General features: G+C 41.2%; 1 protein-coding gene and 1 long non-coding RNA gene across 3 annotated transcripts in view; one reads left to right on the top strand and one right to left on the bottom strand.

The window, feature by feature from the left end:
- dusp10 (dual specificity phosphatase 10) overlaps positions 1-23,061 on the top strand; it is a 122,346-nt gene that overhangs the window by 49,360 nt on the left and 49,925 nt on the right. Inside the window, exons 1-2 of one of the 2 annotated variants that reach the window (XM_003215995.4) lie at positions 4,426-4,581; positions 8,791-9,632. In XM_003215995.4, coding sequence (XP_003216043.1) covers positions 8,834-9,632 — 799 coding nt within the window. In that variant the 5' untranslated portion in view covers positions 4,426-4,581; positions 8,791-8,833. Of the gene's footprint in view, positions 1-4,425; positions 4,582-8,790; positions 9,633-23,061 lie in introns of those variants that run through there. The other variant, XM_062972379.1, reaches the window with a different exon arrangement.
- On the bottom strand, positions 14,971-20,949 carry LOC134296738 (uncharacterized). Its single transcript, XR_010003579.1, has 2 exons — positions 15,445-20,949; positions 14,971-15,345 (listed from the first exon to the last, which is right to left on the bottom strand). It is a non-coding gene; the product is annotated as an uncharacterized LOC134296738 (long non-coding RNA).

Here is a 23,061-nt window from a genome sequence, read left to right as displayed (position 1 = left end):
AATGGTGCTCTTGATTGGCTTTCAAATGATACATGGGATGTTCAGCCCAGGGAAAGTGAGAATCAGATCTGTGGCACCCACATGACACATAGGGCCTTCTCACCTCCAACAGTTTTATTCCATGTTAGACAAAGTCAGGAGTCTCCCCATACTTTGGGGGTAGTGTAACCATTTGGGCAGGTTCTGCTTTGGAACTGGTCCTGCTCTTTGCATGGCTACCCCATTTCCCCTGGACTCTGCAGCATGAGTCCATCCTAGCCATCATGATTTGGGCAAAGAAATCACCTCATGGGCAATCACTTTGGACCAGAGGGTAAAAAAAAGCAAAAATTGGTATCACAGAGATCCCCTGTCAATAAAAGCAAGTAGACCTTCATGTAGGATAAATAAATAAATAAATATATTCTTTAGAAATGTCTATTTATTTAAAGTAAATTTTACATATCATTATAATGCATGGATGGGCACTATCACCACTTATAATATACTAGCTTTGCCCAGACACACGTTGCTGTGGCTTATGGGAATCCTTTGTTGGCCAGGTGGAATAGCAGTGAATAGCCTTGCAGTCTCAAAGCCTGGCCATTTTCTGGAGTAGCTGGAGCTTTTGTTGTATGAACGTAGAGGCATGGATGAGGGGCTGTGCTGCCAAGTTTAGTGTTTCTGGGATGTGTAGTTTTGTTGTTTTGTCCTAGGCCGAAATTTCATTACCCTTTTATATATATAGATTGAAGTTAGAAATAGCACCCAAATCTTAGTAGCTGGGTCAGAGAAAACACATCAAATGTCAATCTCACCTTACAGGTGTACCAGCACAAACATATACAGGTGATCTTCCCTTCAGATTCTCTATTCAACTGCTTCTTAACCAAGGATCTCGGAAAGCCACTTGAAATTACAACTTCCCAAAACAACCATAGTTATGAGAGGGCAGAGTCCTGTAGATGAAGCTGGCAATGTTTCCAAAAGGAAAATCATTATTTTTGGTTCTCACTAAGTGACAAAATCAGGGAAGGAAACATGTCAGTTCATAATGGATCATCACAGCTTGACTCTGATTAGGCAAACTGAAGTGAGTGTGAACGTCATTTCACATGTATAACAGCTGGTTCCACAATACAAGCTTTGCTACTTGTCCTTTTGCTCTTTGTTTTACTACAGTGGTATAGAAGCTGTGTTGTATTCATTCGTTTTGTTCATTTACAATTTTTGAAAGTTGAATTAGCATTAAAACCAGATATCTTTATACTTGAGATTATGGAGGAAGATTCTACATTAGAAAAACAGCATGGAAAGTTAAGGTGGCATATGGCGACAGCAGCACTTGTTCCTATGGCTCAGATGCTGGAAGGTAGGAAATTAAAAATTCACAAGCCTCCCATCTTGACTCCTTTACTTTTAAGCTGAATTATGGCAACTCTTCCTAAAGCAGTAGCTATCTAACATACCACCAGCAGGAAAAGTGTAATTTCAGCAGTGTATTGAAACCACAGCACAGGCCTGGATATAGGAAATATGAAGGTTATCCAGGGACATGTGGGACAAGCCAGAAAGTTGGGATTTAGTTCTCAGGCTCTGCTCCTGATTCAGATTTAATTGACTGTGGAGAATGTGTATGCATTTGTATGCATATGTTCACGGTTTGATTTTCTCCTTTCCTTGCAGACTCCAAAGTCATTGTGTGTAATCAGGTTTAGGCATGTGCATCTTGACTTTAATATATATTACTTGTACTGTATATGTTCTTTTAACTTGGTGTTTTACCTGTTTTATGTGTAATTAGTTTATTTATATATTTTGATGATTGTATATGCTATATTTAATATATTAGTAAAGTAGGTAAAGGTTTCCCTTTGCCAATAAATCTAGTTGAGTCCGACTCTGGGGGTTGGTGCTTATCTCAATTTCTAAGCCGAAGAGCTGGCGTTATCCGTAGGTGCCTCCTAGGCCATGTGGCCAGCATGACTGCATGGAGCATCGTTACCTTCCCACCAAAGTGGGTACCTATTGATCGACTCACATTTGCATGTTTTCGAACTACTAGGTTGGCATAAACTGGGGCTAACAATGGGAGCTCACCCTGTTCTGCAGATTCGAACCATCAATCTTCCAGTCAGCAAGTTCTGCAGCTTAGCGGGTTAACCCACTGTACTACTGCAGCCTCTATTTAATTTTTCATTTTTTGAATTCCAAACCCTAGAGCCAGTTTTCTTGTACATCATTTATACATTTTGCTGATTGTTCTATTGTATTTTAATACGTTGTTGTTCCCCACATATCCATGGGGAAAGTGAGGCAAGTAACAACAAGCACAACAACTCTTTTCCATTTTCACGTCCCAAACAGGGAGGCTTGTGATTTATTTATTTTTCTTGTAAAATAAGTTGTGCAAATTATAACTTGCTAATTGTTGTGGTTCAGTCTGATGATGAAGGGGGATTTGTGTTTATGCAGGCTGATCCAGGAAATGTGGAAGGCTCTGAATTGTCAGAGATGCCGCAGGCTAGCAGGGAAGCAGCAGTTGTTGATGAACAGAATAATAGGGAGACAGAAGTTGGTGATAAGCGTGACCTTTCACAGGATTCAGAACATCAACAAGTCCCAGGTGGCTCTGGCAGTGAGTCAGAGGAGTCTTCCTTAGATAGAGATACAAGGTTAAGGTTAAGAGGTCATCGTCCCAGATGTTCTCTTAAAATAGCTGGTAAATGTGTGGGAACTCAAGGACAAAGGAATGCTTTTTTAGCCTATAAGCATGGTTAAATAAGAAAGAAACAGGGAAGACCTCACAGAGGTTGTGAGGTCTGTTGGAAATTAAGAAAGTAGAAGGTCCAGGGTGGGAGAAAGAACTTTTGTCTTTCGAAGGCAAGTGTGAATGTTGCAGTTGGCCAGCTTGATTAGCATTGAATAGTCTTGTAGCTTCAAAGCCTGGCTGATTCCTTCCTGGGGGAATCCTTTGTTGGAAGGTGTTAGCTGGCCGTGATTGTTTCCTGTCAGGAATTATCCTGTCCTGGGTGTTGTTATTTATTTACTGACTTGATTTTAAAGGGTTTTTTAAATACTGGTAGGCAGATTTTGTTCATTTCCATGGTTTTCTCCTTTCTGTTGAAATTGTCCACATGTTTGTGGATTTCAATGGCTTCTCTGTGTAGTCTGACATGGTTAGAGTGGTCTAGTATTTCTGTGTTCTCAAATAATATGTTATGTCCAGGTTGGTTCAGGTTGGAAACGAGGCAAGTGGGGTTTATATATCTGTGGAATAATGTCCAGGGTGGGAGAAAGAACTCTTGTCTGCTTGAGGCAGGTGTGAGTGTTGGAATTGGCCAGATTGATTAGCATTGAATAGCCCTGCAGCTTCAAAGCCTGGCTGCTTCCTGCCTGGGGGAATCCTATTCTTCTTCTTCTTATTATTATTATTATTATTATTATTATCAGCATTGAATAGCCTTGCAGCTTCAAAGACTGGCAGGTTCCTGCCTGGGGGAATCCTATTATTATCAGCATTGAATAGCCTTGCAGCTTCAAAGACTGGTGGCTTCCTGCCTGGGGGAATCCTATTATTATTATTATTATTATTATTATTATTATTATTATTATTAGTATTGAATAGCCTTGCAGCTTCAAAACCAGGCAGCTTCCTGGCTGGGGGAATCCTATTATAATTATCAGCATTGAATAGCCTTGCAGCTTCAAAGCCTGGCAGCTTCCTGCCTGGGGGAATCCTATTATTATTATTACGACGATAATTATTTTTCGAGTCCCAAACAGCGAAGCTTCTTGAAAAAGAAAAAGTTGTGCAAACCATAACGTTGGCATCTTTGGTACGCTCCTGAGTGGCATCAGTTTGCTAAATCCAAATCTCCTGCCGACACCATTCACATTTTTTGCGACTGTGTGAGTGGGGCGGGGGGGGGGGGAGAGAAAATATCTTGTGGACGACACGATTCATTCACGGATTCATTCATTCATTCATTGGAAGGCGCCTTAAAGGGAGCGTTGGGAGGAAGGGAGCGAGGCGACGCCGCCGGGGGACAGGCAGAGAGAGAGAACAGGACGCCGTGTCCCTTCTCAGAGGTGGAAAGAGTCCCGGTCAGGAAACTCAGCGAGGGCTATTTCCCGCGCTCTCGCCCGCCATTGACAACTCCGCGCAGGGAAGAGTTAACCCCCTCCTCCGGCTCTCACTGGACATGTCAATAGCCAGCGAGCGGCAGCAGCTGTCGCGGCTCTTCTCCGCAGCTTCTGATTGGCCGCCAATGACATCATTCCCTCCGCGGCGGAGGGCGACCCGAGCCGTCCCTTCGGCGGCCAAAAGGAAAAAGCCCCGCCCCTCCGTCCTCTTTCTTCCAATCGGCGCCCTCCCCGCGCTGGGGCCCCCGAAGGCGAGCCCCTATTGGCCTGACGCGCCGCCTGTCCCTCCTCTCGCCCCGCCTCTTTCCCCAAGCTTACATTTACAGTGGTGGCAAAAAAGAGAAAGTATGTTGCAGCGGGAGATCAATGAAGGCGAGTGAATGGGGGCTGGCTGGATGGATGCGTAAATCGATATTAGCCGGCGCCAGGTGCGGAAGGGAGAGGATCCTTTATGAAGTAAGTGGGGCAACTTTGGGGCTCCTTAATAATAATAGATACTAAAACAGAGCCATATTACTGCTGCGTCCTCTCTTCTCTGGGTGCATCTACACCAGGCATGGACAAGCTTGGACCCTCCAGGTGTTTTGGACTACAACTCTCACAATTCCGGCTGTTAGGAATTGTGGGAGTTGTAGTCCAAAACACCTGGAGGGTCCAAGCTTGCCCATGCCTTATCTACACTGTAGAAGTAACGCAGTTTGGCACCATTCAACTAAGGGGTTGTAGTTTTCCAAGCTTTTTAGTCTTCACTGTCAAAAGTATTCAACTACAAATTTATTTATTTTATTTATTTCCAATATTTCTATCCCGTCCTTCTCACCCGAAGGGACACAAACCCCAGGATTCCATAGCATGCAGCCATGGCAGTTGAAGCGGTATCGAACTGCGTTAATTCTGCAGTGTAGATGCACCCAAAAGTCCAAACTTGCGCGCATTTCTCTATCCTATTCCGTTTTTCGGAATTGCTGCAGTATTTGAGGAGGAGGAGGAGGAGGAGGAGTGCAAAAGGGGGTTTGGAGGATCAGCATCCCTTCCTGGTGTGTACAGTGGATTATATCCTGCTTTTCCAGCTCTGAAAAGCTTTCCCTTTTTGGTCAAGATCCCCAACAGGCTGTGAAGCCAGTGAAAGCTGACATTATTGTTGTTGGCTGGGGTCCTTTAAAAAAAAGAAAAGAAGCCCGACAAAAACAAGCAACTCCCGACTTCATGGCTTGGCTGGAAAGATATGACCGGTGCTGCTGCTGCAGAGATGCAGATCTCCCCAAAATATCTTTTGCTTGTCTGAATGGTTGATCTTATCTGGCCTCCAGGTTGGAGCAAGGTCTGATCTTCCTGGTGAAGCCACACGTGATTGAGTTACAAAAGTAACTGCTCCTCGCTGCTTTAATTTCAAGGAAGGCTCTTGTACTATTCCATTCCATCCTCCTCCCTCTTTGCTTTTATATCCCTCGGTTTGTTTTGTTTTTTGTGTATGTGTCACAGAAAGAGAGCGCTGGGAGAGATTTGTTGTTCTCTAAGAAGAAATAAGTCTGAAATGGAGCTGAACTCGTTTTCTGTGTTTCAGGGTCCCTTGCCCTGCCCTGCGTGGGACTGTGCGGGAGTTTCTCCCCAAATAGCTCAGAAATGTGTTGTCGAAGGCTTTAATCACTTGGTTGCTGTGAGTTTTCTGGGCTGCATGGCCATGTTCCAGAAGCATTCTCTCTTGATGTTTCACCCACATCTATGGCAGGCATCCTCAGAGGTTGTGGGGTATATTGGAAACTAGGCAAGGGAGGTTTATGTGTCTGTGAAAGGTCCAGGGTGGGAGAAGGAACTCTTAGAATTATAGAGACCTCATGGGCCATCCAGTCCAACCTCTTTCCAAGAAGCAGGAAAATCGTATTCTTGCCTGTTGGAGGCAAGTGTGAATGTTGCAATTAATCAGCTTGATTAACACCGAAAAGCTTTGTATCTTCAAGACCTGGCTGATTCCTGACTGGAGGAATCCTTTGTTGGGAGGTGTTAGGTAATTCCTGAATCAGCCAGGCCTTGAAGCTGCAAGGCTTTTCAATGCTATTCAAGGTGATTAATTGCAACATTCACACTTGCCTCCAACAGACAAGAGTTCTTTCTCCCACCTGGACCTTCCACAGATATATAAACCTTACTTGCTTAGTTTCCAACAAACCTCACAACCTCTGAGGGTGCCTGTAATAGATGTGGGCAAAACGTCAGGAGAGAATGCTTCTGGAACATGGCCATACAGCCCGGAAAACTCACAGCAACCTAGGTCAGAAATGATATCCTTCTACATTGCTACCCTAAATTTATTTATGATGATAAAGTTCAACCTATTGATGCTCCCAGTTACAAAAGCACAGATGATCTCTGCTTGTTGTCTTCTGATACTGACCCATCTTAAAAGATTGGGAACAAAATATATTTATACTTGCCTTCAAATTGCCTCTCAACTCATGGCAATCCCATGTATTTCAAAGGGGTTTCTTAGTCAAGGCATAATCAGAGGTCCTTTTGCCAGTTCCTTGTTGGATTATTGAAAAGTACAATATCGGAAGGGATTCACATCCCTTTAAAACACAGAAGGTTTGAATCACTTAAAAAGATCACACTCTTTTTAATTAGGTTGAGCTTCTTATGTTATGAATGGGGACCTCACACGTTCCGAAGGGAGAGGGAATAACAACTCTGCTTTAATTTTCTATGCTATCTGGTAGTCGATCCAGCTCCAAGCCAAGCAAGCTTATTCAAACATAAGTTCCTTTCAGTTCAATGAGAATGTCATTTTGGATCATTTGTTTAGTATATCAACCTTAAGATATTGAGCGGGTGATGTAATGCCTTTTTGGGAGGAAAAAAAAGTCATTTGACTGACCTCAATTGGACTGTGCCAAATGTCAATTTAATGTTGTAGCATCAAATGCTGTCATAAACAAATATATTTTGGAGTGAATTGGTGGAAGGGGAGAGCCTAGAACAGATCTCAGATTTTAGGTGGGGAGCATATTCTCTTGCTGCCCACCACATGTGAGGTGCGAGCAACCAGGAGGTAAAAAGTAGGATTTTTCTTAACACTTGGATATTCCTGAGCTGTCAGTGTTGGATGGTGTGTTAGCATCTAAAGAAAGTGCAGTTCTAAAATAACCCTTCTGTTCAGGAGGGATGCATGGCATCCTCTGTTTCCTGTCTCCTTGTTCTTTTCAGTATGTGTTCAGATTAGTGGAGATCTTTCTGAGGATGTTTAAAATACAAAAATGAAACAGTTTTTGAAAATCACGGGGGGGGGGGGGGAGTTATAACATACTCCCTGACCAGATTGTGTTACCCTACATTTTTATTCATTGTTAGCACAAACTAGTACAGTAGAGTCTCACTTATCCAACATAAACGGGCTGGCAGAATGTTGGATAAGCGAATATGTTGGATAATAAGGAGAGATTAAGGAAAAGCCTATTAAACATCAAAGTAGGTTATGATTTTACAAATTAAGCACCAAAACATCATGTTATACAACAAATTTGACAGAAAAAGCAGTTCAATATGCAGTAATGTTATGTTGTAATTACTGTATTTACGAATTTAGCACCAAAATATCATGATATATTGAAAACATTGACTACAAAAATGCATTGGATAATCCAGAACGTTGGATAAGTGAGACTCTACTGTACTTTTAGAACCATCATTTGCAGAAAGCAGTAAAATATTAAGGGAAAAGATCTTTTGTATCATTCTCTTAGAGTTCATTCTCTTAGAGTGCAAGCAAACTGAGCTCTCTTGCTGGAATTGTTTGATGCTATCTGTTCTGCAGGCTTCTTTGCGTGTCCGGCACTACTATGTGGATTAATTGGGTTATTCTTCTCATGCCTATACATTAAAAAAGCCCACATGACAAACTGCAAATCGTGAATTCTGCAATGTGTATAGATTATGTGAATTAAATCTGCATAATTTCTCCCCTTTTGCATAACTTGTTACATAATGTTTACTATGTTACAACTTTTTCTCCTGTTGGGAGGGGAGGGCAAAAAGCTATCCAGGTCACTGAAGCCCTCCACTCTGGAGAAAACTTATTTGGAGACTCTTATGGCTTCTGATACTTCACAGTGCATTGCTCACTTATACTCAAGCACAATTTTGCTGTGGCAAGAACTACTAAGCTGCTCTTTTTACTTCAATGCAAGCTGTGATACTTAAGCAGTTGAATTCTGCACAAAGGCATATACTTTCTCTGTGCATCACATTCACTGTTGTAGCTTAGCATATGAGGAAGTTGAGATGAGTGAACTTCTCACACATTTCTGTGGTTAGTATTGTATGATCCGTTTTAGAAAATGACATGGATATAGCATTCCTATTCTAGGCCAAGGAGCAATAGATAGTCAAAATTTCTCCATTTCAGTTGGTATTATGCAAAAAGAGCTCTTGGATTATCTGTGTTGGGAAAGATTGGGAGAATCTGTGGCCTTCCAGATATTGATCAGTGAGACCCTCCATAATCCCTCATTACTGCCAAGCTATCTGGGGCATAAGGCAATACAACAACATCTGGAGGGCCATGTTTCCCCACCTTAAGGCTATCTAGGTTTGAAGCTGAAACCTATGCATCATGAAATACCTATTATTATTATTGTGGTGGTTCTGATAGCTGTTTTTCCTTTTCAACAGAGAGAGATTGAGTTTCTTTTGACTTGCCATTCTCAGCCTCCTCATGCCTCCATCTCCACTAGACGACAGGGTAGTAGTGGCACTCTCCAGGCCTGTAAGACCTCAGGATCTCAACCTTTCCTTAGACTCCAGCTACCTTGAACCTGCTTCTTCCACCAGCGAGAGCCACGTGAGTCTCCTTAGCACCGCTGTCGTGTCCCTCAAGGCTGCTAATCTCACGTATATGCCCTCATCCAACGGCTCTGCCCGCTCCCTGAGTTGTGGATGCAGCAGCGCCAGTTGCTGCACTGTGGCAACGTACGACAAGGACAATCAGGCCCAAACGCAAGCCAGCACCAGCAGCACCTCTGCCAACGTAGGAACCTCGACCACGTGCCCTGCGAACCAAATGGTCAACAACAATGAGAACTCTGGCACTTTGAGTCCCTCAACAGGAGTAGGGAGCCCTGTCTCAGGCCCAACAAAACCCTTGGCTAGCATCAAAATCATCTACCCCAATGACCTGGCTAAAAAGATGACCAAGTGCACCAAAAGCCATCAAGGGCCTGTGATCATTGATTGTCGGCCCTTCATGGAATACAACAAGAGCCACATTCAGGGAGCTGTTCACATCAATTGCTCTGATAAGATCAGCCGGCGGAGGCTTCAGCAGGGCAAGATCACTGTCTTGGACTTGATCTCTTGCCGAGAAGGCAAGGACTCCTTCAAGAGGATCTTTTCCAAAGAAATAGTTGTTTATGATGAGAATACCAATGAGCCAAGCAGAGTAATACCTTCGCAGCCATTGCACATAGTGCTGGAGTCTCTTAAGCGGGAAGGCAAGGAACCACTGGTTCTAAAAGGTATTTATAACATTTTTTCTGCTATTTTCCCTGATCTTTGTATTGTTAGGAAGGCTTGTTTTACCATGCCAACAAAAAGTAAATACATTAGAGATGGTTAAATTACTTTATAAACAAAGGAGAGAATATAGAAGGGACAATGAGATTTCGGTGTTTCTTTTTAGTGTGTTAAATGATAATGAAGTTGAATTTAATGTAGTGTCATTCCTTTGGACTAAAAAGTTTTCAGAAGATGGCAAGTATTTTTTTTTAACTTCATAGAACTCTTCTCGGGCTGGATTGTTAGCATATAATGTCTGAATCTTGCGGTGGTAATGAGCTTTTTTTCAATATGTTATGATTTACATAGGTATACTAGACAGAAACAAATGAAAAATTTCCCTGTTGAGAAATAAATTAGAAATAGACCACAATAATGTAGAGAGTCCTTGGCAGTAAGCAATACCCTGAAATCTCATGTAAGTCAAGCAGAAAACAGTATGGTAATCCTGGTATTAGCAGTGCCAGAAATCGATTTGAGTATGTGCCCAAGGACCAAAATCAATAGAAGTCAACTAAGGTAATGCTGATATACCCAGAGGCATGGGCATCTCTGGGTGAAGGGGAATGTGGTCCCACAATGTGCTCCATCCTAACTGCTTGCAGCCAATAATAGAAGTCAAGCCATAACTATGATTGGCACATTTGTTTTCTATACAAGGACCTTCCTAGTTCATTTTAAGCCTTTGTTTTATTTTCCATGGTTAGGAGTGGCTCACAAAGTACAATTCAGAAATTCAAAATTTTGTATAGATATGACTAGCCATGTTATATAAAATTTTGTTTTACCATTAAAAAGTAAAAAAATAAAACCCAGCTAACAATAAGGATGAATTTAATACCAAATATTCAATCATTTTTTCCTACTCTACTTTATGAATGTTCTTTAAAATTATCTGGCTATTGTAGTAGTCCACTGTGATGGGTATGTATAAGGGTGGGGCCAGCTGTGGCTGAGCGAATGTTGGTTATGCAAGTGCTGCAAACCTTCATTGAACCCAGTATTGTTACATCTATTTGTTTGAAGGTGGGATGTTATAATGGGTGACAACTCTGTAGTGCAGTCCAATGTGGTTGAATTTCCTGTTTTGTTAGAGATATGGGAGGTGTCTGCCAGTGTTGATTCAAATACTGTAGCAATGAAACTAATTAATGCTGGGGCAGCGCAGGGTTTTGCTAATCTGCTATCTAGAACTGTTAGTAGCAATATTCTACGTATTTTAATGAGACCTGATATTTTTCAATGGATTTTTGTGCAGTAAATAAAATTAAATGAAGGCCTGTTGATAGGAAAGGTGAATAAACACATTCAATGCATCAATGTTAGTTTTGACTGATCAGGTAACTATCCAGTGGAATATAATGAATGTACAGGGGGGAATGGTTGGGGAAAGAACAATAATTCAAGGCTACACCACATTCTAAATATTCAGAGTGTCCTGAGTTCACTTTCTGGCACCCTAGAAAGATATCAGAGATTAAGGTAAAGGTAAAGTTTTCCCCCTGACATTAAGTCTAGTTGTGTCCAACTCTGGGGGTTGGTGCTCATCTCCATTTCTAAGCTGAAGAGCCAGTGCTGTCCGTAGATATCTCCAATGTAATGTAGCTGGCCTGACTACATGGAATGTTGTTACCTTCCTGCTGGAGCGGTACCTATCGATCTACTCACATTTGCATGTTTTCGAACTGCTAGGTTGGCAAAAGCTGGGGTTAACAGCGAGAGCTCACCCCACTCCCCAGATTTGAACTGCCGACTTTTCGGTCAGCAAGTTCAGCAGCTCAGTAGTTTAATCTGGTGCACCACCGGGGGCTCCTATACCAGAGATTAGAGGGCATCATTCTCTGAAACTATAGAAGCCAAAACGGGTCATCATAGACAGTGTATTAAGCTGGATGGAGTAATGGCCTGACTCAGTTTAAAGCAGCTTCCTGTGTTCCTGTAATATAGTAGTATGAGCAAGGGTTAATCAGAGGTTGAAATCTGATATATCACCTTTTTAAAAATAGCAAGGATAAGCAAGATAATGATCACTAGAAGGTTTTGGCTAGTCTTCCCCAGGGATGTAATAAGAATTATACTTCAGTACCCAAATTTCTAGCCATTGCAGTAACTTAAAGCTTCAGTAAACTATTTAGAAATATTTAGAATATAAACACCTAAAGAAATGAGGCAAGCAGAGTTACGAAGGTAATGGAAACACAGCAAATATACACATTCTAGATATTTGGGAGTGAAGGACAATTTCATTGAAGGACCAAATTCTTGCTTGTGGGTAAAACCCTCCCAACCCCCATACCTACATATCCGGATTTTCCCAAACATCAGTCTATATTATTATTGTCAGGAATTATGTGTAGTCCAAGAGATAGAGAGGGCATTTGGCTGGCTAGAGCTGTCTTAAGGAGTAGTAAAACACATGTTGTCACTTAGGACAGCCCAGTTTCACATCTAGATAAGGGTTATTGCGTAGCATGGCTGAAGAAAATATGAAGAACTCTGAAGAACTGCTCATAGTTGAAGTTCATTTTCAGTACCCACAAGTTACTTCCTAAAACCATGTCCTTACAAAGCAGTGTGGAGAAGATTATGATATAATAGGGTTTTTTTTCTCCGTGTCAGGAGCAACCAGAGTTGCTTCTGGAGTAATACAATAGGTGATGATTACCAAGATGAAACCTACTGTGAATTACACAAACCTTTCACATTCTCAAGGAAAATCTCCAAGGATAATATCAAAAACCTGTGCTGAAACAAGTAAGCTCAATGGAACTGGTAGGAATTTGCATAGCTGGGGGTCACCGCCATGAAAATCCTGCACTTATTAGCCTAACAATTTTAATAGTGGGCAGTAAAGCAGCAGAAGAAGGAGCCCCGGTGGCGAAGTGCGTTAAAGCACTGAGCTGGAGACCGAAAGGTCCCAGGTTCAAACCCCAGGAGCGGCAGGAGCTCCAGCTCCTGCCAACCTAGCAGTTCGAAAACATGCCAATGTGAGTAGATTGCACTGCTGCTCCTCCCTCCAAGCTCTCTGAAGATTTTACATATATCTCTGTCATCTTGCTTGTATGGCTCTTCAATACTTCTCTTGTAATTGTAACAAACCTCTATAGTGGGGAAAGGGGGATATTAGTAGAAACTCCTCATGTAGTTAAGGAGTCTGGGTAATAAGGGATCATGATTGCCCATGAGCTGAATTTGGACAAATAACTATCTTGGATGACAACTCTTAGGCTCTTCTAGTGAGCATGGCAGCTGGTGATGTTGGCTGGAAAATTCTGGGAGTTATGGTGAATTTTTTCCAGATACTGCACAGGAGCGTCCATTGATTCCTATGTTCTGTCTCAATAGCAAAAGTCCATCTCATGAGGGGTTGGGAAGGGCTATGCACTCTTCATGCACTAAACTTGTGGCTGAGTAACCTTCCTGTTGTTTATTTCCACGAGTAACCCTTGAGCAGAGTTCAATGTTATGTAGGGCTCTAAACTTCTCCAGTCTCTAGGGTTGTCAGGTCAAGCCTATTCCAGGACCAGAAGTATTAGAACCCAAAACAGAGATCTAGGGATGCCACCTTGTGAAGCCTCAGAAATCTGACTTTGCTGATGTTGTTAAGCATCAACCATGGTTACTAAAAGTTTGCAATTTAAATTAAAAACACCAACACCACCAAGTCTAACCAATGAAGGCAATACTCTCTCACACACACACTTCAAGACAGTGCTCCCACCCTGGGATAACTTCTCTTCACTCTAAGGACAAGAGAAGAAGAGCCAGCCCACGAATTGCGGAAAGGCTCTCAGATTTCCAAAGCCTCCTTTCTTCACTAACACAGCATTTTCATTTTCAGAATGAGGGCACAATGTAACACAAAATCCCAAAGAAACTTTATTCTGTGTTTAGTTCTTCTTATGCATAAACCACCATCAAAATGCGGTCTTTTGTCAAGATTCTCCTGTCTCTTCCACTACTAGTTTTTTTGGGGTGTTTTTAATCCATCTGCATTAGAGGATTAAAAATATTAGATGGAGTTCCCACAAACTATGGGATGGAGAAGCAGAGGAGTGCTGAATAAAATCCACAACCCTCTTTGCTTCAGGTTTATTTTGATTATAAAGGCCCTACATCTATAGTTTTCTAAAGAACAATTTCTAGGGAGGCTACCATAAAAGATAAAAATGCCCCTCTATTTCAAACACCCCATAAAACATTGTTTAATGTTCATCTCTGTCTTTCTATACAATCCGTGGCATGTATTTACTTTTCATAGCTTTCTCTGCACTGACTTCTGAAACAGAACATGGAAACTGACCATAAGAGGAAGTGTTCAAAGTGGGAATGTGGAAAAAAAAGGCTAGTGAGATAGCCTTGTTTCAAAACAAGCCAGACCACTTTGCAACGGTGGACAAACAATGGACCACAAGTTGTATATAGCTCCCCATAACTGTTTTTGTACCCTAAAGGGTTTTGTGCCCCTGGTTTTTGTATTTTTTGGTCCTAAAATGAAAAACAACACCGTAGATCTTTATGTGGTGTGGGTTGAATTTTGTTGCATCCTTTCCAATTGTTTTGCACCAGGATTATTATTATTTTTTTAACCAACTTTTGAGTAACTTTTGAGGAGTGTCAGTGTTCTCTGAGATGGGGAGTAAATCTATCTCAGATTCAGTTGGCATTGTGGCCTCTGGAAGTTGCTCCTTTGTGTTGCATATGGTATCCTTTCATACTTCAAGTACTGATGAAAGGTGTGTTTGAGGGATCTGGTGTGTTTATAGAATTTGAAAACGCTGTTGTTTTGAATTCCAGCTCCTCAAATACCCCAACCAGCATAGCTATGAGATTGTAGAAGTTGTGTTTCTGAAAGAAACTTTCCCAAGCTCAGCTTTCCTTGCTTTCCTTGCTTGCTTGTCTCCCTCCCTCTCTTCCTCCCTCTCACCACACATGTTGTGTATTATGTAAGAATACTAAATAAACTGTTTCATCTCACTTTGGACATGGCTTGTTGCCTTCCAGATCTTCTCATATGTTCAGAAGAATTTACTGTGTGGGGTTTTGGGAAGGAAAAGGAAGACGTGTATGGGCATTTTGGTCCCCTGGGTAAACATCTGTTTTGAAGTACCTGTCCTGCCACGAGGAGGCAAAACATTACCTGCTGCCCTGTCTCTTTAAGGTTCCAAAGGGGCGGAGCTTAGCCTTGGCCCCTGCCAGCCTGAAATGGCAGTTATTTTTGTCAGTTAGAATTTGTCAGTTGGTGAAGCACTGGAAGGAAGTGTAGGAAGTAAAAGGATCACAGAAATTCACGTCACGTTGGAACTGTATTCAAATTAGATTAAAAAGCCATAGACTACAGCAATAGAGAAAGCCATGTCAACAACACTGCATTGAAATCATCTCAAAGATACAAAGAATCCAGTCATAACAAGACTTTATACTCTGTGGCAATATCTATCCAGAACTGCATAGACTCAAAGATTTCTTTCCTCACAAGAGACTTCATAGTGGCATCAAGAGGAAAAGAGATCAATTTTGTCTATTAATAAAATATTTTGTTTCACAACTACAGTCTCCAATCTGTCCTTCGTGCTATGAGTCCTTCCAGTTCATTTAATTAAGCATGGAGGCAGAACAGTGAATTTCTTTCCTTTGACCTTCCCAAGTAAAAGTGAATTTCTTTCCTTCAAGCTTCCTGAATAAAAGTGAATTTATTTTCCTTTGAGCTTCCCCAGTAAAAGTGTATTTTCTTTAAGCTTCCCAAGTAGCAGTTGATTTCTTTCTTTTGACCTTCCTGAGGAGAAGTGAAAACTACCTCAGAAGAAGAAGGAGTTAAGCAGCCATTTTGACTGTAGAGAGAGTGCAGTCATAGAGGGCAGCGCCATTTTGAAGGAACCTGAGGGAAGCCCTTTTGGAGGAAAATGTGGTTTTCAGGACCACAATAGTTATTTTTAAGTCTAAAAAGCTTTAAGTCTCAGTAAAAGGACTGAGAATCTTAAAAGTTAGTGATCACTTTATTTAAGGGACTATTAGTAACGGACAGCAACAGGAGAATAAAAGACCTACATTCCAAAGTAACGGAGAATAGGCTATTCAGTCCTTTCTGTCCAAAAGCAATTCAGTCTAATATAAAGTGACACAAACTTCAGAAGACTTAAAGATGTCTGCTTCTTCCTCACAAAAGAGCAGAATATCTAAACCTACCTCAAAAATGTTGTCCTTCTGGCAAGATAAACTAGATTCCTTGAAACCTAAATATCAGAAGTCATGGCAGAGAATTTTAGATATGAGTCAAGCAAGCCATCGCTTTAGGCAGCAGAAAGAAATATTAGATTGTAAGGAAAGATTACAACATCAATACTGTGAGTGGATAACATATTCAGATAATATAATCTCTTTGCTTGAACATATGAAAACATCAGAATCTTTAAGTAATAAGGAAGAAATGTTGTCAGAGAGAGAGAGAAGGGAACTAGAATTTGATACCATCATGAATGATTTATCTAACAAAATATCAGAAGGTCAGGCAGAAGAAGACCCTGCCTCCCTTATGGAAACTGTTGATGAAGAACAAGTGCAACACATGTTTAGTAAAGACACAGATACAAAGTCAAACAGGTCTGTGTGTACATTAGCAGGCAAATCAAGATCATCTCACACATCCCATAGAACAGAAAGAACAAGAGGGACTTCTGTTCATAGTGGTTCTTCTGGCCAATCCCTTAGTCTGGTCATAAAGGCTAGGGCCGAGGCAGCTGCCGCAGTAAAACAAATAGAGTTTCTTAAGAAAAGACAGCAAATTGTTGCAGAGAAGGCAGAACTGGATGCCTTGGCCGCTGCCAAGAAGGCAGAAATGGAAGCCGCAGCCGCTGCCAAGAAGGCAGAAATGGAAGCCGCAGCTGCCGCTGAGCAGGCAGCAGCCGCTGCCAAGCATGCAGGTATGGATGCAGAAAATAAGGCCCGTCAAGTTAAAACAGAAGCTGCTCTAGCAACGTTAGCACAGGTTGCAAAGGCTGAGGTGTTACAAGTAAAGGCCTCAGTCCTAGAGCAAGGTCTCTTAGGAAATACATTCCCTCCAGATGTTACAACAGAAGATCCTGTCACAAAAGTGGATTCTTATTTAAATACCCAAATTATCAATATTGCAGCCCCTCCTGTGCTAACAAGAGAAAGTGCAGTAGCAAATAATTCTTTTGTATCACAACCAGAAATTATAGAGGTTTCTGCACCCAAAGAACATTATTTGCCGTATGCAGAAGTAGCAAGTCAAGCAGCAGTTCCATTGCATGATATATCTCAAACCAAGTTAGAGCACAGTTTTCCAGTAGACACACAGGACTCAATACAGTCAAACTACACAATGCCAACAACTGCATTCAGTCTCAATCCCAAAGCAGCTAGTTGGGTTCCAGAAAACCCCCAGATCCAAACTAACTCTGAACCAACTTTGCAACAGTCCTCAGTCCCACTTGATATTTTAAATTACACCTCCTACAGAAACCCAAGAAGGGACTTAGCAGACAGAGGCATTCAGAAATTCTCTGATAAGCCAGAGGATTATATGTTGTGGAAGAATACATTTCAGTCAGCTCTCAAGCAACTAAAATTGCCTGTAGAGGAAGAGTTAAATTTATTGATCGCTTGGTTGGGACCTGCTTCTTCCATACAGGTGAAGAGAATTTATGCAGCAAACATAAATAACCCACATGCAGCCTTAAATCGAGTGTGGGACCGTCTCAATGAACGTTATGGATCATCTGCACAGATAGAAACGTTGCTTCTGCAAAAGCTTAAATCGTTTCCTGCATTTACAAAAGGGGAATATGAGAAATTATGGGATTATGCAGATTTGCTTGAAGAATTGGAGGCAGCTAAGGGAAATCCAGATTTACCAGGGCTTGCATGTTTAGATCAATATTTAACACAACAAGAGATTATTGATAAACTGCCTTTCTCACTGAAGGAGGTATGGGGCCGGGAAGTTTTCTCTTATAAAGAAACTCATCAACGGAAATACCCACCATTTACACATTTAGTGAAGTTTCTCTTAAGATCAGCTAGAGAGAAGAATGATTTGCAAACGGGGTTTCCTCTTTTATATCAAAGTAATAAAAAGGATAAGAAACATTTCATAGAAACCAAAAGCAAACCACAAGTCACAGTTAGAAAAACTGAAACCAAGGTCAAATCAGTTGAACATCACACAAAGACATCAGCAGGAGTAATATGTCCAGTACACCAAATAGCACATGATCTGAATAACTGCAAAGAATTCAGGAGCAAACCTTATGAAGAGCGTTTAACCTTTGCCAGAGATCAAAGACTTTGTTTTAAATGTGGTACTTTTAGAAACCACATAGCCAAGGAGTGCAGGAGAAAAGTGAAATGTCAAGAATGCTTTAGTGAAAAACACTGCTCTGCACTACATCGCGAAACAACACCTCATCAGAAAGGAAAGAACTCTGAAAAGTCAGAATGTATTCTTGTGGAAACACCACAACCTAAGGAGATTAAGATAGCAACATCAACTTGCACAGCTTTGTGTGGAGAAGCAGGAAAAGAACGAACATGTCATCCTATTTGCTTGGTAGATGTCTACCCTGAAAACTCTCCAGATCAAGTTAAACGCATGTACGTTGCCTTAGATTCTCAAAGTGACACCTCCCTAGCAACACCTGAATTCTTTAACATCTTTCAAATTCAATCAAAAGAGGTAGAATACGTTATGACTACTTGTGGTGGAGATCAGGTCATGGTGGGGAGAGTAGCATCTGGATTCATCCTCCGGACTATTGATGGCATGAAACAATTTAGGTTACCAACGTTCATAGAATGCCAAAATATACCTAAAGATGAAAGACAAATCCCTACAAGAGAAATAGCTATGAGTCATGCACACCTAAGATCCATGGCACATAAGTTACCAAGATTCGACCCTGGCGCAAAGATTCTTTTGCTTATTGGTATAGACTGTCCAGACTTGTTTTCAGTTAAAAAGCAAATAAAAGGTCGACCAGGAGCACCAATAGCTCAAGAACTAGAGATAGGCTGGACTATCCTAGGTCCAGTATGTTTAAACCGCAAAAGGTTGCCTTCTCATGCTCGAACCTTTTGCACAGGCTTCATGCCAAATGGACGTCCTACACAGATGTTAGATTGTCCGAATCACATCCAAATACGTTTCCAAAACACCGAGAGTTCAGAATCTTCAGTATTTAGGACTACAGTTCATGACAACCTAATAGCTTTGTCCAAAGAAAACCGGCGTTTCCTAGACATAATGGAGAAAGAATGTGTTCAAGATAAAAAAGGTAACTGGGTTGCACCCTTACCCTTCAAAGAGGATAGAAACAGACTGCCTAATAATCGCATCATGGCGATGCAACGCCTCAATGCTCTCCAGAGGAACATGGAGAAAAAACCTCAATTAAAGAAAGATGTTATTGCATTCATTAACACTATGATAGATAGAGGTCATGCAGAGAGGGCTCCTAACCTCAAAGAGCAGCAAGAATGTTGGTACCTACCGTTCTTTGGGGTGTACCATCCACAAAAGCCCCAACAAGTCAGAGTAGTGTTTGACTCTAGTGCCCTATTTAAAGGAACATCTCTAAATAAAGTTCTATTGACAGGCCCAGATTTAATCAACAATCTTCTTGGCGTACTTCTACGTTTTAGGAAAGAAGCAGTTGCAATTATGGCAGACATCCAACAAATGTTCTATTCCTTTTGGGTCAGAAATGACCATAGAGACTTTCTTCGTTTCCTGTGGTTCAAGGACCCCCAGCAAATGTCTGAAATACAGGAATACCGGATGTGTGTTCATGTCTTTGGTAATAGTCCATCACCAGCCATAGCAAACTATGCGCTAAAAAGAACAGCACAACTCTTAGAACATGAATATGGATCAGAAGTATGTGAGTTTGTTTGCAGAGATTTCTATGTAGATGATGCTTTAAAGTCAACATCTACTCCTCAAGAAGCAATCTACCTTCTTAAGAAAGCCAAACAAATGTTAGCCACAGCCAACATAAAATTACATAAAATAGTTTCGAACTGCCTCGAAGTTTTATTAGCCTTTCCCAAAGAAGATAGAGCAAAGGGGATGGAAACACTAGAACTGGGACAAGAGTTTATGCCGGTTCAAAGAAGTCTAGGCTTATGTTGGCACATCCTGGAAGATAAATTCATCTTTCGAGTACCAAACACCCAAAAGAGCTTTACACGCAGAGGTATATTATCTGTCATAAACAGCATCTATGATCCACTTGGTTTTGCTGCACCAGTCGTTATTAAAGGAAAATGCCTGATGAGAGAATTAACCCATGCAGTGAAACATTGGGATCAACCTCTTTCAGAAAAAGAGAGGTCTATATGGGAAAAGTGGACGTCTTCTCTTATAGCTTTAGAACAAGTTGGAGTCTTTAGGAAATATGTGCCTGTCTCAGGCAACTTAAAACAGTTACAGCTTCATGTATTTTCGGATGCTTCCAACAAAGCAATTGCCGCTGTAGCTTATCTTAGAGTGTTGCAAGGAGACCAGCCCTATTTAGGGTTTGTAATGGGAAAAGCCAAGTTGACACCATTACATGGTCATACAATGCCACGATTAGAACTGTGTGCAGCAGTGTTAGCTACACAACTTGTAGAAATAATTAAAAGAGAAATAGACTTATCTTTCAGTGATATCACACTATATACAGATAGTAAAATTGTTTTGGGTTATATATATAACACCCAACGAAGATTCCATGTATACGTTAGCAATAGAGTAGACCAAATACTCCAGATAACTAAACCTAATCAGTGGTGCTACGTATCTTCAGAATCAAATCCAGCAGACCAAGCCACAAGAGAGATTTATGCTCACGAGCTTATGAATTCGCATTGGTTGAAAGGTCCTGACTTTTTAAAGGATCCAAAATATGTGCCTCCAAAGGACCAAGTATTCAAACTCTGTAACCCAGAAGAAGATAAAGAGATAAGAACACTTAGCACCAACATATCAAAGTCTCAGGAAGATCTGTTCTCAAGAAGATTCATTAAATTCTCATCCTGGAAACGACTAGTTATAAGTATAGCTAAGATCTTACACTTCGTCAACTATAAAAACAACGAACCTACTTCTGTAGAGGATAGAAAAGAAGCAGAATCAAAGATTATCCAGATTGTGCAGTCAGAAGTGTACAAAAGTGAACTACAGTGCCTTAGACATCACCGGCCTATACCAAAGTCAAGTACCTTAAGGTATCTCAATCCCTTTTTGGACAGTTCCGGTCTAATAAAGGTTGGGGGTCGCTTGGCCCAGGCCAAACTTAAGTTGGGAGAGAAACATCCTTACATACTGCCAGCTAAACATCATATCTCACTACTCCTCATAAGACATTATCATGCTAAAATATATCACCAAGGCAGACACTTTACAGAAGGAGCAGTGAGAAGTGCTGGAATTTGGATAGTGGGAATGAAAAGGTTGGTCACTAAAGTTGTTAATGACTGTGTTATTTGTAAAAGACTTAGGGCTGAACATCCCCATCAAATCATGGCTGACTTACCAAGGGACCGTGTCACTATACAACCACCATTCACTAATGTTGGTGTCGACATTTTTGGTCCATGGGAAATAGTAACTAGAAGAACAAGAGGAGGAGTAGTAAACAACAAAAGGTGGGCAGTAATGTTTACTTGTCTATCCTTACGAGCTGTTCATATCGAACTTGTAGAATCCATGGATTCAACATCATTCATCTATGCTCTACAACGTTTTTTCGCAATTAGAGGTCCAGTGAAACTTCTGAGATCGGATTGTGGTACGAATTTTAAAGGCGCATGTAAAGATCTAGAATGTCCAGAGAGGTCTGTGTTAGATCCAGATGTTCAAGTATTCCTCAAGCAAGAAGGTTGCAAATGGCTATTCAATCCTCCACATGCATCTCACATGGGGGGAGCATGGGAAAGGATGATAGGTATCGTCAGAAGAATTCTTGATGCCATGTTGTTAAATGTTACCATTCTTACTCACGAGATTCTCATCACCCTTATGGCAGAAGTGATGTCTATAATTAACAGCCGTCCTCTAACACCAATATCAACAGATCCAGAGGATCCAAATGTGTTGACACCAGCGACCTTGTTGACCTTCAAGACACCAGAATGGAAAGACATTACTATTGCAGCAGAGCTGAAGAACATCCATCGTAAACAATGGCAGCAAGTGCAATCATTAGCCAATACATTTTGGAAACGATGGAAAAGAGAATATCTGCCTCTACTTCAAAGAAGATCCAAGTGGGAGCAAGTCCAAGAGAACCTTCGCATAGGCGATATAGTTTTGATGAAGGAAAAGGACACGCCTAGAAGAAAGTGGCCATTGGCAGTAATAACCCAGGTAATTCCAGGTGGAGACCATCAGGTACGTAAGGTAAGAGTGAAGACTACAAAGACAACAGGATCCAGAATATTAGAGAGGCCGATCACAGACCTTGTATTAATGTTTCACAGGAATGAACCCATAAGCTAGTGTGACCATAATCTGCATTAGATTAGTTAATAGTTGATATTTTGTGTTAGTTATTTGTTATTAATAAGGGGGTAAAACTTATTGATAAGTTTTAGGTGGGGAGTGTCCTGCCACGAGGAGGCAAAACATTACCTGCTGCCCTGTCTCTTTAAGGTTCCAAAGGGGCGGAGCTTAGCCTTGGCCCCTGCCAGCCTGAAATGGCAGTTATTTTTGTCAGTTAGAATTTGTCAGTTGGTGAAGCACTGGAAGGAAGTGTAGGAAGTAAAAGGATCACAGAAATTCACGTCACGTTGGAACTGTATTCAAATTAGATTAAAAAGCCATAGACTACAGCAATAGAGAAAGCCATGTCAACAACACTGCATTGAAATCATCTCAAAGATACAAAGAATCCAGTCATAACAAGACTTTATACTCTGTGGCAATATCTATCCAGAACTGCATAGACTCAAAGATTTCTTTCCTCACAAGAGACTTCATAGTGGCATCAAGAGGAAAAGAGATCAATTTTGTCTATTAATAAAATATTTTGTTTCACAACTACAGTCTCCAATCTGTCCTTCGTGCTATGAGTCCTTCCAGTTCATTTAATTAAGCATGGAGGCAGAACAGTACCAGTAGTCAATGTCTGATCCTCCAGTTGTGGTTAGACTGCCAATCCTAAGAAATCTCACATCTGGAAGGCAAACCATTCCCAATCTACCTCTGCCCTTTATACTTTGCAGATGTAACTTCTGTCCCTCTATTCAAAAGAGCCTTAGTCCATGTTTGAATTCTTTTAGCAAAACTTTTAAATACCTCCACCTTGAGCTTCCTGGTGAAAGAGTGTTATATATGTGTACTAAATAAATGTCTCCCCTGACAAGCAAAACAGGGGCAGTCTTTTA

This window comes from Anolis carolinensis, chromosome 1 (genome assembly GCF_035594765.1).
Source record: "Anolis carolinensis isolate JA03-04 chromosome 1, rAnoCar3.1.pri, whole genome shotgun sequence".
In the NCBI taxonomy this organism is placed as follows: Eukaryota; Metazoa; Chordata; class Lepidosauria; order Squamata; family Dactyloidae; genus Anolis; species Anolis carolinensis.
Note: the sequence above shows the minus strand (reverse complement) of the source record. Positions and strands in the feature narration are given on the sequence as shown.